Source organism: Pituophis catenifer, unplaced genomic scaffold, assembly GCF_029215685.1.
Source record: "Pituophis catenifer annectens isolate HBS135680 unplaced genomic scaffold, rPitCat1.0.hap2 SCAF_16, whole genome shotgun sequence".
In the NCBI taxonomy this organism is placed as follows: Eukaryota; Metazoa; Chordata; class Lepidosauria; order Squamata; family Colubridae; genus Pituophis; species Pituophis catenifer.
Window position 1 is genome coordinate 17,303,368 of NW_027256896.1, and position 17,471 is coordinate 17,320,838.

The 17,471-nt window shown below is 46.9% G+C and overlaps 1 protein-coding gene across 1 annotated transcript in view; it reads left to right on the forward strand.

Annotated features, from left to right (window-relative positions):
* The first annotated feature begins 415 nt into the window (after positions 1–415).
* The window catches only part of FAM20C (FAM20C golgi associated secretory pathway kinase), a 47,526-nt gene continuing 30,470 nt past the window's right edge, over positions 416–17,471 (forward strand). Inside the window, 2 exon segments of the mRNA XM_070955074.1 lie at positions 416–589; positions 11,627–11,705. Of these exon segments, the coding sequence (XP_070811175.1) occupies positions 11,629–11,705 (77 nt within the window). The 5' untranslated portion in view covers positions 416–589; positions 11,627–11,628.

The following is a 17,471-nucleotide window of genomic DNA, read 5'->3' on the forward strand; positions in this document are numbered from 1 at the left end:
AACAATCAGCATGAGCAATTTAGGTCAGATAGACCAATGTTTCCCAATCTTGGCAACTTAAAGACTGGTGGATGTCAACTCCCAGAATTCATTTTTGAGCATCCATCCATCTTCAAGTTGCCAAGGTTGAGAAAGAGTGTGATAGACCATGGTTGGTTGAGGAATTCTGGGAATTGACAGCTGCCCATCTTCCACGGTTGCCAAGATTGAAGAACGCTGAGATTGACCATAGTCTCCCTTGAACCCAGACAATCTCTTGGGTTCCTAATGTAGAGAAGAATACCACTTGACCTATTTGGAACATCTTACTAGGTTGGCATGCGTGTCCCCAAAGGATTGCAAAATCCGTTGCTGGCCCGTGAACAATACCTAACCTTCTCTATTGTATCTCTCTCGTTTGTTTTTGGCAGGCAAAACGAAGGCAACGAAGACGAGGACTTCCTACCCACAGGGGAAACGTCTGTCGATTCCTACCCGAATTGGCTCAAATTCCACATTGGCATTAACCGGTATGAGCTGTATTCCAGGCACAACCCAGCGATTGGCACCTTGTTGCACGATTTGGCTACCCAGAAAATCACCAGCGTTGGTAGGTTGCAGTTCAAATTACTGTTGCCATCTGTGTGTGGGTGCAGCTGTGTCTTCTCTGGCTGGATTGGGAGATGTTTTGTTGGCATGAGTTGAATTTGATCGTTGGTGACGTTTATATTTATAGTTATGATCTTTAGAGTCTTTTTTTTTAATGCAGTGCCCCACTTACCTTGGCCCTTAGCTCCACCCAGGTCTTCTGGCCACACCCTCTTTGGAATGCAACTGTTGACTTGTTCCTTCTGGCCTTAGAACTTCATTCAGACATAGAGTTGATCTACAAGGCAGGGGTGAAATCTAAATTTTTCCCCTACCGGTTCTGTGGCCATGGCTTGGTGGGCGTGGAAGGGGAAGGATACTGCAAAATCTCCATTCCCTCCTCACTCCAGGAGAAGGATACTGCAAAATCTTCATCCCGACCCTACTCCAGGAGAAGGATACTGCAAAATCCCCATTTCCTTCCCACTCCAGGAGAAGGATAGTGCAAAATCTCCATTCCCACTCCACTCTTGGGCCAGCCAGAGGTGGTATTTGCCGGTTCTCCAAACTACTCAAAATTTCCTCTACCGGTTCTCCAGAACCTGTCAGAACCTGCTGGATTTCACCCCTGCTACAAGGGGATTTCCAAACTTGGCAACTTTAAGACTTGTGGACTTCAGCTCCCAGAATTCCTCAGCCAGCATGGCTGAGGAATGCTGGGAGTTGAAGTCCACAAGTCTTAAAAGTTGGAGACTCCCGTCTTAGACAAACAGTGCAATTTCTCCGTGCTGTTAAGCTGATGGTCTGCAGAATTGTGACTTTCACACCTGAGAGCAGGTGAAAGTGAATGACCAGAGGTTAATTAGGCAGACCCATACGTTGTAGGTCAACTCTATGTCTGAATGAAGTTTATTGGGCTTTCGTCTCTGATAAAATGGAAGCTGGCAGAATGTAGTTCACCCCACCCATGTTTTCATTGACGGCTAAGCCAAACACATTAAACTATGTTCCACTTTATCTACAGGATATAACATCGTCTTTATTTAGCGCTATACTTTTGGCCACTCCTTGTGGAGTTGTTTTGTTTCTCCACGTATCCACAGAATTCTGGGAGTTGAAGTCCACGCTTCTTAAAGCAGCCACAATTGAGAAACATTGGTTTAGGTCAGGGGTCTGCAACCTTAAACACTCAGAGCCATTTGGACCCGTTTCCCACAGAAAAGAAAACACCGGGAGCCACAAAACCCTTCCCGTTCCTGACTATTTCTTGAGCGGCCACAAAACTATCATATGTAGTTGAATTAAACGTTCTGTTTTCTTCTGAAACTTTTATTTTCTTGGGTTTATCCATGGTTGGCCTACCGGAGGTTGAAAATCTCAATAAATCGTGTGCCAGTGGGTGTTGCACATTGATGGTTGTGACGCATATTTTGAGTGGCAGGGAGCCGCAGCAGAGATTCTCCCAATCCTGTAGTAAATCAAAATTTGGAAGGATTAGAACACGTTTCTGTCCCTTGTAAGACCCATTTTTTCCCTTTCCTTTTATTTACTTATTTATTTATTTATTTTTGTGGCTTTGTTTCCTTCGGCCCGACTCTCTTCAAAGATTTAATTAGATCTTCAAGGTTTCAACCGAAGGCAAGCCGGACTTGGCTCAAGGAAAGGTGAGGTGCATTTTGCGCCTCTAATTACCAGAACGAAAGTACGGAAATGACCATAATTAGCCATTTTCTTTTTTTGCAGTTGAAAAATTGCATCTCTAATAACGCCACCTGTGTGAGCCCAAGAGGCGCCCTTAATTAGAAACCCTGCGTGGTGCACAGCATTCAAGACGCAACATGTTAATAATTCCAGGCGCTCCTTTCTTTTTCCTTATTAAAGTTAGGAGGAAGATCACCCTGGATTTCCAAGGAACGGCATTGTCTTCACGTCGTCTTTTATCTTCCTACCTGGCCAGAATGAGACCATAAATGAAATCAGTTCTTTTCTAACTTCCCTAGCACTTTCCGCTTGGGTGGGTCATGTAATTAAAAAAAAAAAAGGGTACTGCAGAGTTATGGAAAGGGTAAGGATTTTGCCTAGACCATTATACAGATTAACAGAGTTGGAAGGGACCTTGTAGGTCATCTAGTCCAACCCGCCACCAAGGCAGGAGACCCTACACCATTTCGGACAGATGGCAGTCCGGTCTCTTCTTGAAAGCTTCCAGGGATGAAGCTCCCACAATTTCTGAATTTTGGTGGTTCTCACTGTGCCAGAAAGGTTATCCTTATTTCTAGGTTGAATCTCTCCTTGTTTCCATCCATTATTCCTTTTCTGGCCTTCAGGTGCCTTGGAAAATAGCTTGACCCCCTTCCTCCTCTCTGTGGCAGCCCCTCAGATACTGGAAGACGGCTATCATGTCTCCCTTGGTCCTTCTCTTCACTAGACTAGCCAGGCCCAGTTCCTGTAACCGTTCTTCATATGTTTTAGCCTCCAGTCCCCTAATCATCTCGGTTGCTCTTCTCTGCACTCGGTCTAGAGTCATAGCCTCTATGACTCTAGAATAGAGTCATATTCTTCAACATAATAGAGCAGTTAGATACAGATACAGATCAACAGAGTTGGAAGGGTCCTTGGAGGTCATCTAGTCCAAGCAGGAGACCCTACACCATTTCTGACAAATGGCAGTCCAGTCTCTCCTTGAAAGCTTCCAGTGATGAAGCTCCCACAACTTCCAAAGGCAACTTCTGTTCCATGGGTTGATTGTTCTCACCGTCAGAAAGTTCCTCCTCATTTCCAGGTTGAATCTCTCCTTGATCAGTTTCCATCCGTTATTCCTTGTCTGGCCTTTCGGAGGCTTTGGAAAATATCTTGACCCCCCCTCCCCTCCTCTCTGTGGTAACCTCTCAAATATTGGATATTATCTGGGAGAACATCCAGAAAATGAGTCTGGAAGACATTGGATGATCTAAACGTTATCTACGTGTCACAAACTCAAGGCCCACAGGCTGGAATCAGCCCACTGGGCTGTCCTAGTCTACCCGTGTCACTACCCGCGGACGCTTCGGCTCAGTCTTCCCATTGCAAAGAGGAAACATCAGGCCAGCATGGCTTCACCCTGGTCTACCCAATGCAAAGAGGAGACATGCCAGCAGTTTGGTGAGTGACGTCAAGCTGGCCACACCCACCCAGCTGGCCACACCCACCCAGTCAGCCACACCCATCTCCCCCCCCCCCCGAGGTCAACCACAGCCATGAAATTGAATGAAACTGAGATTGACACCTCTGGTCTATGGTGTCTATGAAGATTCTCAGTCATCCAGGTCATAGTTGTCCCAAGGTGGTTTTTCAAAAGGCACCCGGACTTACCAGAGGTGCTAATTCAGCAGGTTCTGACCAGTTCTGGAGAACCGGTAGCAGAAATTTTGAGTAATTCACAGAACCAATAAATACCACCTTTGACTGGCCCGCCCCCATGCAGACCATCGGTGATGACATCTGGGCAGGTAGACATAGTCTCCCGCTGCTACAGGTTCGCACAAACCGGGGCGAACCGTTAGAAACCCACCACTGGGTCAGCCCCAGTCTAGTGTTTTCATATCAGTTCATAAATCAAGTCAGAGCTTTGATTTGACTTGAAAGCTTGATGAGAGAGAGAGAGAGAGAAGAAAAGCATTCTTCAGACTGTCAAATTGATTGAAAGGCATTCATTCCAACCCGTTTATTAGACGTTTCTGTTAGGAAAGCTGTTTTGAGGCAGCAAATCAGGGAAATGGGCTTGGGTCGAGTTGAAACGTTGCACATTCTGGAATCTAATGGTCTTATCAGCACAGGAGTTAGAGGTCCACCATCCATCCCACCATTGTTAAAGGTAAAGGTTCCCCTCGCACATATGTGCTAGTCGTTCCCGACTCTAGGGGGCGGTGCTCATCTCCGTTTCAAAGCCGAAGAGCCAGCGCTGTCCGAAGATGTCTCCGTGGTCTTGTAGCCGGCATGACTTAACACCAAAGGCGCACGGAACGCTGTTCCCTTCCCACCAAAGGTGGTCCCTATTTTTCTACTTGCATTTTTTTACGTGTTTTCGAACTGCTAGGTTGGCAGAAGCTGGGACAAGTCACGGGAGCTCACCCCGTTACGCAGCACTAGGGATTCAAACCGCTGAACTGCCGATCTTTCAATGGATGGAAACTAATCAAGGAGAGATCCAACCTAGAACTCTCTTTCTCCCTCTCCCTGCCTCCCTCCCACTCTCTCTACTTCCCTCCCTGTCCCTCCCTCTCTCCCTCCCTCCCTTCCTCTCCCTCTCTTCCTCTCCCTCTGCCTCCCTCTCTCTCTCCTTGGCTCTCCCTGCCTCCCTCCCCTTCTCTTTTCTTCCCTACTTGTCCCTCCCTCTCTCCCTCTCTCCCTTCCTCTCCCTCTCTTCTTTTCCCTCTCCCTCCCTCTCGCTCTCCCTCTCCTTGCCTCCCTCCCCGTCTCGCTCCTTCTCTCCCTGTCCCTTCCTCTCTCCCTCCCTTCCTCTCTCTCTCCCTGTCCCTCCCTCTCTCTCTCCCTGCCTCTCTCTCCCTCTCTCTCTCTTTCTCTCTCTCTCCACACACGTACACAAACACACATTCCTCAAAACCATACTGAGTCCCCCAGTATGTATGCTTAACTCAGGCTAAAGATTATCCAGTTCTGTTTACGCAATCCTGAGAGCCCATAAAGATGCAAATGATACCTTTAATCTATAGGCATCTCAGCAGCCCCCACCTGCGCCAAGTGAATGGAAAACAGAGATGAGGTTAGGCCATCTTACACAAGGATTAACCAAAGCAAAAGACTAAAAAAATTAAAAAAAAAAATCCACCAAGATCAGGCGGATCCCCTCGACCCCATCAAATTCTGCAAAGTCACCGCTGATTAAGGAGTCTGGATTTCAGCTGACTTTTCACCTTTATTGCTTTCAACCAAAAAAAGAGTGCTGGAAGAGTTTTCAGCCTTGGATGGCGGAGTGTTTTCCACGACGCTCACTGGATGATGAGCCAAACTTTTAATTATATTCTGCTACCCAGCCCTTGCAGTCTTCTTTGAGTGATCTGCCCTCTCACACTTCCCAGATCATGCGGGTTCAATTGAGAGATCCAACTTAGAACGGAGGAGAAATTTTCTTTTTCTTTTCTTTTTTTAAAGTTTTTTTATTTTGAACACATTAAAACAAAACGTAAACACACAACATTTATATACGTATCACTTATTCCTTCAGCTATTTCAAGGTGATCCTTTCTTGCTATTTACACCTATATACACATATTTTAACTTTTGTCTTATTCGACAATTATTTTCTATCTTCCTTTTATTTCGTCTACATTGCACCTTGATCTTCAATATTTCCCCCCCCTCTCCTTTATTCCTCTTTCTCATTTTTCCTATTTTCCAACCATTCTTACCATCTACACCACACTTTGTAATATTCTGTATCCTCTTTCTCCTTGAGTTCTTTTGTTAATTTGTCCATCTCTGCGCATTCTAAAACTTTTCTCATTAAATCTTCTTCTGCTGGTAGGTTTCCCTTCTTCCAGTTTTGCGCATAGACTATGCGGGCTGCTGTCAGTATATGTAATATTAAATAATGTATTTCCTTGGTATAGTTTTCTATGGAAATCCCTAGTAGAAATTGCTCAGGTTCTCTCTTTATTGAATTCTGAATTATTTCTCTCTATCCACTTTTTAACTTTAGCCCAACATTTCTTTGCCACTGGGCAGGTCCACCAGAGGTGATAATATGTTCCATAGTTACTCTTACATTTCCAACATTTCGGTGAATTACTAGGAAACATTTGGAGGAGAAAATTTCTTAACGGTGCGAACAATTAACCAGTGGAACGGCTGGCCACCAGAAGTGGTGGATTCTCCAACACTGGAGGTTTTGAAGGGGAGACTGGACAGCCACTTGTCTGAAATGGTCTAGGGCAGGGGTATCAAACCCAGTTTCATTGAGGGCCGCATCAGGGTTCTGTTTGACCTGGGGGGGCAAGGGGGCGTGGCCAGCATGACATCACTCATGTCGAGGGGGCGCCTGTGACGGCCCGAGCGCTCTGCCAGTGAAAACAGGCTCCTGAGCTCCGTTTTCAGCTGGGACGGCCTCCTGCAACCCTCTGCCAGCAAAAACAGAGCCCAGAGGGCCGCATGCAGCCCTCGCAAGCTCCGTTTTCTCTGGCAAAGGCACCACGGGCTGGTCCTTTGCTCTTTCCGGGGCGGCCCCACGGGCCAGATCTAAGCACTAAACACTCTTAGGAAAAGAAGGACTAGGGGAAACATGATAGCAGTGTTGCAATATCTCAGGGGCTGCCCCAAAGAAGAGGGAGTCAAGCTATTCTCCAAAGCACCTGAAGGCAGGACAAGAAGCAACAGGTGGAAACTCATCAAGGAGAGAAGCAACTTAGAACTAAGGAGAAATTTCCCGACAGTTAGAACAATTAACCAGTGGAACAACTTGCCTCCAGAAGTTGTGAATGCTCCAACACTGGAAGTTTTTAAGAAAGATTGGATAACTCATCTGTCTGAAATGGCATAGGGTTTCCTGCTTAAGTAGGGGGTTGGACCAGGTCCCTTCCAACTCTACCCTGTTTCCCCCCAAAATAAGTCATCCCCTGATAATAAGCTCAATCAGGCTTTTGAGCGCATGGCAATAAGGCCAAGCGCTTATTTCAGGGTTCAAAAAAATCTAAGACAGGGTCTTATTTTCGGGGAAACACGGTATTATTCTGTATTATCTTAGCTATATGCCCCCATTTGACCTGGAAAAATTTCCACCTTTTATATAAGGTGACATAAGCATTCCTATTTTTATTAGGTTGCACGTGGGCATCTTAACGAGTTTCTGATGCTAATTTATGACCGTAATTTGTGCCTTAGGTCGCTTTTCTTTTAGGACTCTTGTCGGTTTATTTTTGGATTTCAAGCTTAGCGATTTTAGTTGGCTTTCAATTCAGATTCGCCTCTGATTTGGCTTTTCTCTTTTTAAGTATCCCCAGAGGATACTAAGCTCCTTGGGTAGATGGTAGCGAAAGCAATCCATTAATTTCCTGGAGAAAGGGAGAGGATCGGTTACTGGGTGAATGATAATGGGCCCAACTCTTTGGGAGGCCCCCGTTTGAGGGATGACCTCAAAGTGCTTAACACAGCAAATAAAAATAAATCAAAATATATGATCCCGGTTGGCTGCAGGCATGAAAACATCTCTAACTGTTACGTTCCTAAGAGTTTCTGCATGATAACAGCACTGCTGTGGCAGTGCCAATCTTATTTACAGATTAACAGAGTTGGAAGGGACCTTATAGGTCATCGAGTCCAACCCCCCACTCAAGCAGGAGACCCTACCCCCGTGATGGCAAACCTATGACACGCGTGCCACAGATGGCACATGGAGCCATATCTGTCGGCATGCAAGCACTGCCCTAGCTCAGCTCCAGCGTGCATGCATGCGCTGGCCAGCTGATTTTCGGGCCTTCCAGGGCCACCGGAAGTCGGGAAACAGGCTGTTTCTGGCCTACGGAGGGCCTCCAGGGAGCGGGGAAGGCTGTTTTCGCCCTCCCCAGGCTCCTAGAAAGCCACTGGTGCCTGGGGAGGGCGAAAAAACGGGCCTACCAGGTCCACTGTGCCATCGCATGCCAAAAGCGGGGGGGGAGCACCGGGGGGGTCATGCGCGCATGTGCGGGGGTGCGGGGGGCATTGAATTAGGGGTGTGGGCACGCATGCGCACGACCGCCCCGCACTCCCCCCGCTTTTGACACGCGACGCCAAAAAGGTTACCCATCCCTGCCCTACACCATTTCTGACAGATGGCAGTCCAGTCTCTTCTTGAAAGTCTCAAGTAATGAAGCTCCCACAACTTCCAAAGGCAACTTCTGTTCCATCGGTTGATGGTTCTCACTGTCAGAAAGTTCCTCCTGATGCGGCTCTCAATGAAAGCGAGTTTGACATCCCTGTGCTATAGGGTGGCACATAAGCCTAAATGTTATTGCTATTGTTATTGCTCTTGTCTAAGGAGTTTTCCTCTTCTACCAGTTCCTCAAGGCCATTCCCGCTTCCCTTTCCAAGTTGCTTCTGACCTCAATTGTCCCTTGGCTGATTCAGACTTGGGGGGACAGAAACCCTCAGGTTGATGTTGGCCATCTGTGTTGGGTTCTCAGCAGTAGTGGGATTCAAATCCCGTCGCTACCGGTTTGCTCATGGGTGCTCGTGCGCTCGCATATGCGCGCAACACTAGCCGCCACTGCTACCAGTTCGCATGATCCGGGGCGAACCAATAGCAACCCACCACTGGTTCTCAGAAAGTTTTGGCAGGTACCTGGAGCTGCCACTGGGGTGGGACCCCCTTCTCTCTCCCTCCCGCCTCTCCCAAACTCTGCTGCCTGTTCAGTCAACTGAGGTTGAAAACAAGGCCACCTCTTACATTTTCCGAGAACGCTAGAGACATGTTCTAGCAACTCCACCCGCCGAGTGCGCTCGATCATGTTTTTTTAATGTCTAATCTATTTTTGTGCACGTCTCCGGGTTGAAGCCAGAACGGAGCAAGTGCTCCGAGCAACTGTGAATTTGCCAGAGAGAGCTCAGAGTGAAACCTAGCAAACTCCCGAAGCTGTTGTTTTCTTTCAAAAAGAAAGAAAGAAAAAAGAAAAGAAGAATGAAGTGTTTGTCTAACCTTAAACGCCCTCCGGAAAAAATTAGCCTACTCGGCATATCAGCTTCATCTAATATGGGAAATCTCCATGTTCCTTCCAGGCTGTTTTCGGCGCAGATTGCTGGACGGCCTTTCATTTCTAATTTTTTAATTTTTTCTCCCCGTAGGATAAGTTGAGTAAAATGTGAGAAAAAGCTGGGATCAGCAAAAAAAAAAACAAAAACCAACCCAAAGCTGGAAGTTCTCTCTCTCTCTCTCTCTCTCTCTCTCTCTCTCTCTCTCTCTCTCTCTCTCTCTCTCTCTCTCTCTCTCTCTCCCTCCCTCCCTCCCTCCCTCCCTCCCTCTCTCCCTCCCTCTCTCTCTCTCTCTCTTTTCCCCCTGGAGCATAAGAGTAATTAAACGGACCAAATTTGCATAACATTTTAAAGCATGGGGAAAAAAAAAAAAGATTACACCAGAAGGAGTAATTAAAGGAATGTATAGCTAATAGCTCCAGTTTGAGGGTGAGATAAAGTGGGCCAAAGGAAAGGGGCTGAAGTCTAAAGCAAATTAGGATTGCAAAATAAGCTGGCCGTTTCAGATTTTAATCCTTCCTTCCAGAAGTGGGTTTCAGCAGGTTCTGACCAGTTCTGGAGAACCAGTAGCGGAAATTTTGAGTAGTTTGGAGAACCGGTAGTAAAAATTCCAACTGGCCCCGCCCCCATCTATTCTCTGTCTCCCAAGTCCCAGCTGATTGGGAGGAAATGGAGATTTTACAGTATCCTTCCCCTGCCACGCCCACCAAGCCACGCCCACCAAGCCACACCCACAGAACCGGTAGTAAAAAATTTTGAAACCCACCATTGAACGGAAGGCATGTTGGTGCACTTATGCTTTATGCTTATGCTTTATGGACCTCTTAGGAATGGGTGAGGTCAACAGTAGACAGTCTAAGGTTAAAGTTTTGGGGGTTTGAGGATATAACAACAGAGTCAAGAAGGAGTTAATTTGTTCTCCAAAACACTTCAGGATTGGAAGATCCAATCTAGAATTAATGAGAAGTTCCTAATAGTGAGAACAGTTCATCAGTGGAATAGCTTGCCTCCCAGTGTAGTGGGTGCTCCATCAGTCAATGTTTTCAAGAATAGACTGGACAACCACTTAACTGGGATGGTATAAGACAGGGGTCAACAACCTGCGGCTCTGGAGCCACATGTGGCTCTTTGGGCCCTCTGCTGTGGCTTCCTGTCAGGTGATCCCACTACTGGCTGGCCCTCCCCTCCCACTCACTCCTCGCCTGGCCTGAGAAGGTAAGGGCAATGGCGAGGGGTGGGAGAAGCAGCCAGGGCAGAGACAGAAAAATACAGAGAGAGGGGAAGAGAGAGAGAGATAGAGAGATACAGAGAGAGGGGAAGAGAGAGAGAGATAGAGAGATACAGAGAGAGGGGAAGAGAGAGAGACATAAAGAGATACAGAGAGAGGGGGAGAGAGAGACATAGATGCAGAGAGAGGGAGAGAGAGACAGATACAGAGAGGGGGAGAGAGAGACAGAGATACAGAGAGAGGGGGAGAGAGAGACAGATACAGAGAGAGGGGGAGAGAGAGACAGAGAGATACAGAGAGAGAGGGAGATAGAGACATAGATGCAGAGAGAGGGGGAGAGAGAGACATAGAGAGATACAGAGAGGGGGAGAGAGAGACAGAGATACAGAGAGAGGGGGAGAGAGAGACAGATACAGAGAGAGGGGGAGAGAGAGACAGAGAGATACAGAGAGAGGGGGAGAGAGAGACATAGAGAGATACAGAGAGAGGGGGAGAGAGAGACATAGAGAGATACAGAGAGAGAGGGAGAGAGAGACATAGAGAGATAAGAGAGAGATAGGGAGGGAGGGAGGGGAGAGAGAGAGATGTCAAAAGGATTTTGTGGTTCCCGGTGTTTTTTAACAACTGGTTCACTGCCCTAATGACTGGCTGGGTAGGCGTGGCTGGGGGAGGTCATGTGACCGGTGGAAGTGAGTGACATCGAGTTGGCCACGCCCACCCAGGTTTTGTGGCTCCCGGTGTTTTCTTTTCTGTGGGAAACGAGTCCAAATGGCTCTTTGAGGATTTATGGTTGCAGACCTTCGGTATAAGAGGTCCTGCCTTGAGCAGGGGGTTGGACTAAAAGACCTCTGAGGTCCCTTCTCACCCCTATGATTCTATGTTCTACGATTGCTTCCTCCCCCTGTCCATTCCAGACTGAAAGAAAAGTCAACATATTCATGCTTAAACCAACGCTATATTCTTCTCTTATACCGATTGCAGCATAAATAAACATATCTCCGCAGATGGGTAATTTCTAAGTTAACATTGCTAGGTGCCAGCCAAGCCATATGGTGCAGCTTTATGGATTTTTTTTTTCCCCCTGAAATTTTCCTCCTCTTTTTCTTTCCCTAGCCATGAAGTCGGGAGGCACCCAGCTCAAACTCATCATGACATTCCAGAATTATGGACAGGCCTTGTTCAAGCCAATGAAGTAAGTCGGGAATCTCTTGTCTGTCTGTCTGTCTGTCTGTTTGTTTGTCTGTCTGTCTGTCTCACAAAACTACTTGAGTAGCCACTCTGACTATGAAAATAACCAACGATGGACAACCACAACGTTGCATCCACCAAAAGTGGAAGGCATGTATTAATCAGGTCTTTCTGAACTTGAAATACAACTGTTGGGGGAAATCAATGTGGATTAGACCACCTCATTTGAGAGTGGACCTTCAGTCCTTTGATCCACCTTCAACCCAACTAGAGAAGCCGCATGGCTTAAGAACAAAGATAAGATATAAGATTCTTTTCCAATGGTCTCCTTGATCTTCAGCCTTAACCCTCCAGGGATGATGGTGGGAGATGTTTGGGTTTTCAGAAGTTTCCGAACTACGAAAGTCCACTTTTGGCTGGAATCATTGGGAGTTGTAGTTCAGCAAAATTTGGGCTTATCAACCATTTCTTGTCCCTGCTAGACTAAGATTAGGAATCCAGGAACCAATTTCTGCTTACTGGGAACATTAGATGTTCATTGGGTCTGGGTTCACATACAATGATGGCCCATGAGATGGTTTTTTTTTTGTTTTGATTGAAGGAAATGGGTGAATTCAACCTTTGAATGATTAAACCTGGATCAGTTTCTGTGTAAAGCAAGTTGTTCTGTCTTCTCGGTCAACTAGAGAGAATTGGTATTCTTCATGGTCTTCAAAGGAGAAGAGAATCTTGATGAGGTCCTTCAGGGTGAAGTGTTGCATTCCTTCACCTTCTAACATGGTGGTCCAACGGTTAAACTTTTGCTTTTCATCATAGAGTGGTCTCCCCAGATAGGTAAAGTCTCCATGGCTTCTCATGCTTCTGATAGATGATAGGTGTAGTGTAGGGTTTCCTGTCTAGGCAGGGGGTTGGACTAGAAGACCTCCAAGGTCCCTTCCAACTCTGTTATTCTGTTCCAATGCCAAGGGAAGACCTCTGCAGATCAGCAGTTCAGCGGTTCGAATCCCTAGCGCCGCATAATGTGGTGAGCTCCCGTTACTTGTCCCAGCTTCTGCCAACCTAGCAGTTCGAAAGCAGGTAAAAAATGCAAGTAGAAAAATAGGGACCACTTTGGTGGGAAGGGAACAGCGTTCCTTGTGTCTTTGGCGTTGAGTCATTCTGGCCACATGACCACGGAGACGTCTTTGGACAGCGCTGGCTCTCCGGTTTTGAAACGGAGATGAGCACCGACGAGCACATATGTGCAAGGGATACCTTTACCTTTACCTAGAAAATACACTTTTTCCAAAAGTTTTTCACTATTTCACTGCTGCAAGTAGCTAGGAGATGTCAGAGTGATCGCAAGGGGTAGAACAGAAGGAATCTCCAATAGCATTTATCTCCTCCGCAGCCAACAATAATGTCAGCTCAAAAACCCTACCAAGGGAAAATTGAAAGCAACTTAAAGAAGCCGGAGGAACAGGGAAAAACTTCAGAGGCTCTAACACAAGTTTCAGTGTATTCATTGAATTGATGTATCTCTTTCTTCTGTCGGGATGGAGAGGGACAGTGGCTGCCTTTGTATAATTTGTGATTTGGTGTTAGATTATGCCAGTAAGTTTTTGAAGTTTGCAACATGCCCATCATGTTTGCAATGGTCCATTTCTGAAACAAGGCTTGGATTCCTGGAAATGCAGAGAGGGCAGAAGGAAGCATGTTGGGCAATAAAGGCAGTGGGCTGTCCTCTCTTCTGATTGCTCCCCGAGGGAGATTGTCCTCCCAAAAATTAGAGGGTTAGAATAGCAATCAAGGAGCAGGAAGGGAGAGGCAAAGCATGGCATGTTTAGGTAGGCTTGGGAGGGAAGGAGGGAGGGAAAGATAGAAAAAGGAGGGGGGAAGGGAAGAGAAGGGAAGGGAACGGAAGGAAGGGAGGGAGGAAGGAAGGAAGGAAGGAAGGAAAGAAGGAAGGAAGGAAGGAAAAAGATAGGAAGGAGGGGAAAATAAAGGAGATAGGGAGGAAGGGGAAGATACAAAAAGGAGGAAGGGAGGGAGGGAAGGAAAGAAAATAGAGGAGGGAGGGAGGAAGGGGAAGATAGAGAAAGGAAGGAGGAAGGTAAGGAAGAAAGTGAGAGAGAGGAAGGAAGGAAGGTAGGAAGGAAGGAAGGAAGGAAGGAAGGAAGGAAGGAAGGAAAAAGATAGAGAAAGGAGGGAGGGGAAGATAAAGGAGGGAGGGAGGGGAAGAGAAAAAGGAGGGAGGGAAGGAAAGAAAATAGAGGAGGGAGGGAGGAAGGGGAAGATAGAGAAAGGAAGGAGGAAGGTAGGGAAGAAAGTGAGAGAGAGAAAGAGAGAGAGAGGAAGGAAGGAAGGAAGGAAGGAAGGAAGGAAGGAAGGAAGGAAGGAAGGAAGGAAAAAGATAGAGAAGGGAGGGAGGGGAAGATAAAGGAGGGAGGGAGGGGAAGAGAAAAAGGAGGAAGGGAAGGAAAGAAAATAGAGGAGGGAGGGAAGAAGGGGAAGATAGAGAAAGGAAGGAGGAAGGTAGGGAAGAAAGTGAGAGAGAGGGAGAAAGAGAGAGAGAAAGGAAGGAAGGTAGAAAGAAAATAAAGAAAGAATGAATGAAAGAGAAAGAAAGAAAGAAGGAAAGAAAGAAAGAAAGAAAGAAAGAAAGAAAGAAAGAAGAAAGAAGAAAGAAAAAGAAAGAAAGAAAGAAAGAAAGAAAAGCGGTGTTTGAGCCGCATTTTAGCAAAGTCACTTAAGGCTCCCGAAGGCTTAACGGAGCCATTCAGAACTGGCATTAGTCATTGCCGGAATAATAAGCTTGTTCCCGTGCTTTGTTTCTGCTGCAGGAGAACAAAATTATTATTTCCTTTTAAGTGGTTGTTCTGCAGAACTCAGGAGGGGGGGGGGGAGAGAAGTGACTTTTGAGCACCTACTTAATATTCCATCTTCTGTGCCAAATAACAGGTGAATTTATTTCCTTGTCCCTATCGAGGCCACTGGCAAACTCTCATATATATATATATATATATATACAGAGAGAGAGAGAGAGGGAGGGAGGGAGGGAGGGAGGGGAGAGAGAGAGAGAGAGAGAGAGGTCTTTGGTTATTCGGGTTTTCTCCCGCGTAAAATTGGAGGTGTCTTGGCAACGTTTCGATGAAGTCTCATTCATCATCTTCAGACTGATGTTTTCGGCTTCCATAATCCCTTGCGGGGCAGAGTCTGGGCAACTGAATGGAGCTGAGTGATTACTGACCGGATGCCTTTCCTGTCACCAGTGCGGAGGTTTTCTTTTTCAGCAGATATATTCTCAATGTGCCCAGAGAGAGAAATATCTGCCTCTAACTAGGATCAAACTCACAGCCTCCTGATTGTGGGGCGAGAGCTCCACCTCTAGGCCACCGCACCACTAGTTTTGTTATCCCGATGCCCGTTGTAAATTCGGCGGCTAATCCGGCATGAATCGAGGCAAACGAGAACCCTTCTGGACAACGCCGGAGGAGGCTTTTCACCTAGCTTGAAATGCACCTGGCAAACAGAATAACAGAACAGAATAACAGCACCGGAAGGGACCTTGGAGGTCTTCTAGTCCAGCCGGAGAACCTATATACCATTTCAACCTGCAAATAGATCCCAGAAACATCTGGGATTTGGAATGACGGCTTGATCGTTCTTTGTCCCCAAATGTAAAGGAAAGGGAGGCTTTTCCATTCCGTAATTCCCAAGCTTTCTCCAAAACCAGATATATTATTTTCTGCTCCTTTGCATCTCTCCCACACAAAGCCAAAAAAAGACAAACAAATGATTGCACGGAGGTTTGGGATGTGCATCCCTTCAACCGCAGCCCAGGGCGTGGTCATCTTTATAACACGCCAAAGTTTATTTATAAGCTTCCGTTCCTGTCTACCAACTTTGCTCCAGAGGAAAGATGGAACTCACACACCGATGAAGCCTATAGCTTGAAGAATGCTAGGTTCCTACTCAGGGGTGAAATCCAGCAGGTTCTGACAGGTTCTGGAGAACTGGTAGCGGAAATTTTGAGCAGTTCGGAGAACCGGCAAATACCGCCTCAGAGTGGGGTGGGAATGGCGATTTTGCAGTATCCTTCCCCCAGGGGTGGGGAGGGAATGGGGATTTTGCAGTATCCTTCTCCCAGGAGTGGAGTGGGAATGGAGATTTTGCAGTATCCTTCCCCCAGGAGTGGGGAGGGAATGGGGATTTTGCAGTATCCTTCTCCCAGGAATGGAGTGGGAATGGAGATTTTGCAGTATCCTTCCCCCAGGAGTGGGGAGGGAATGGAGATTTTGCGGTATCCTTCCCCTGGAGTGGGGTGAGAATGGAGATTTTGCAATATCCTTCTCCCAGGAGTAGGGTGGGAATGGGGATTTTGCAGTATCCTTCCCCCAGGAGTGGGGAGGGAATGGGGATTTTGCAGTATCCTTCTCCCAGGAGTGGGGAGGGAATGGAGATTTTGTGGTATCCTTCCCCCAGGAGTGGGGAGAGAATGGGGATTTTGCAGTATCCTTCCCCTGGAGTGGGGTGGGAATGGGGATTTTGCAGTATCCTTCCCCTGGAGTGGGGAGGGAATGGAGATTTTGCAGTATCCTTCCACTGCCATGCCCACCAAGCCACGCCACACCCACCAAGCCACACCCACAGAACCGGTAGTTTAAAAAAAATGGATTTCTAACCACTGTTCCTACTGTTTTGAAGACTTCAGTTGATGTTCTCCTTGGCAGAGGAGAACACCTGAACACTGAAGTTGGGGCTGGATGAAACCCAAGTCTGTCGTTCTTCTCGCTTTGTGCATCCATGCTGCTCAAATTAATTTAATCTCTTGGCCACCGAGCGATTCTAGATTTTATTGCGATGACGTGAATGCTTTGGGCTTTCTTTGATGCCTCTCCTGGTTGGGAGGGACAATCTTGGGGCTTGGTCGTTGGGAACAACCACCACCATTCCTTCCTCGAGGGCTCCAAGCAACCATTGAGCTATCTGCTTGATGGGTTTTGTGAGCCTTGATGGGGTGGAAATGGGTTTTTTTTTTTTCTTCCATAAATAGCTGATGGCACAATAATGATCACATTAGGGGTTTAATTGGTTGGACTACGGATGTTGGAGGAAGTATCTCCTATCTAAGGTCTCGTTTACGGCCACCCAGGAGAGTTGTGTATGGGTGTGTGTGTGTTTGTGTTTTCATGAATTCTTTTCACCAAACAAGAACAGCCTTAACTTGACACAAAGCAAAAGGGAATTGCAGGAAGATTCTAAAAGCCATCGTGGGATGATGGCCTCTCGGGTTTTTTAACAGAATAAGAGAGTTGGAAGGGATCTCGGTGTCAGCATTCTGATGCTGCCATAAAAAGACGAGGCTTGACTTTTCACCTACTTATTTTCTCTGTAGATAATATCCCCTAGGAGATGGGATGGGAGGGGGACATTCCTGTGGGGTGAGGTCAGAAGCTGGGGAGACTGACTTGGAAGATGGCCAATGAGAAGATGAGAATTGGGGAGCGGAAAGGAAGAGGGTTTGGGGGTCAGAGGGTTAGTATCGGCTACGACGAAGTCGGGGCCAGATCTGTCGTACTCAATAAATGGAATATTTCAGCAGAGATTAATTGTTTGGGAGTGCAATTTATTTGAGATGACATCGAAACCTGACACTCGGAAGTCTTCTAGTCCAACCCCCTGCTCAAGTAGGAAACCCTATATCCGTGATGGCGAACCTATGCCACTGGAAGTTGGCAAATGGGCTGTTTCCGGCCTCTGGAGGGCCTCCAATGGGGTGGGGAAGGCT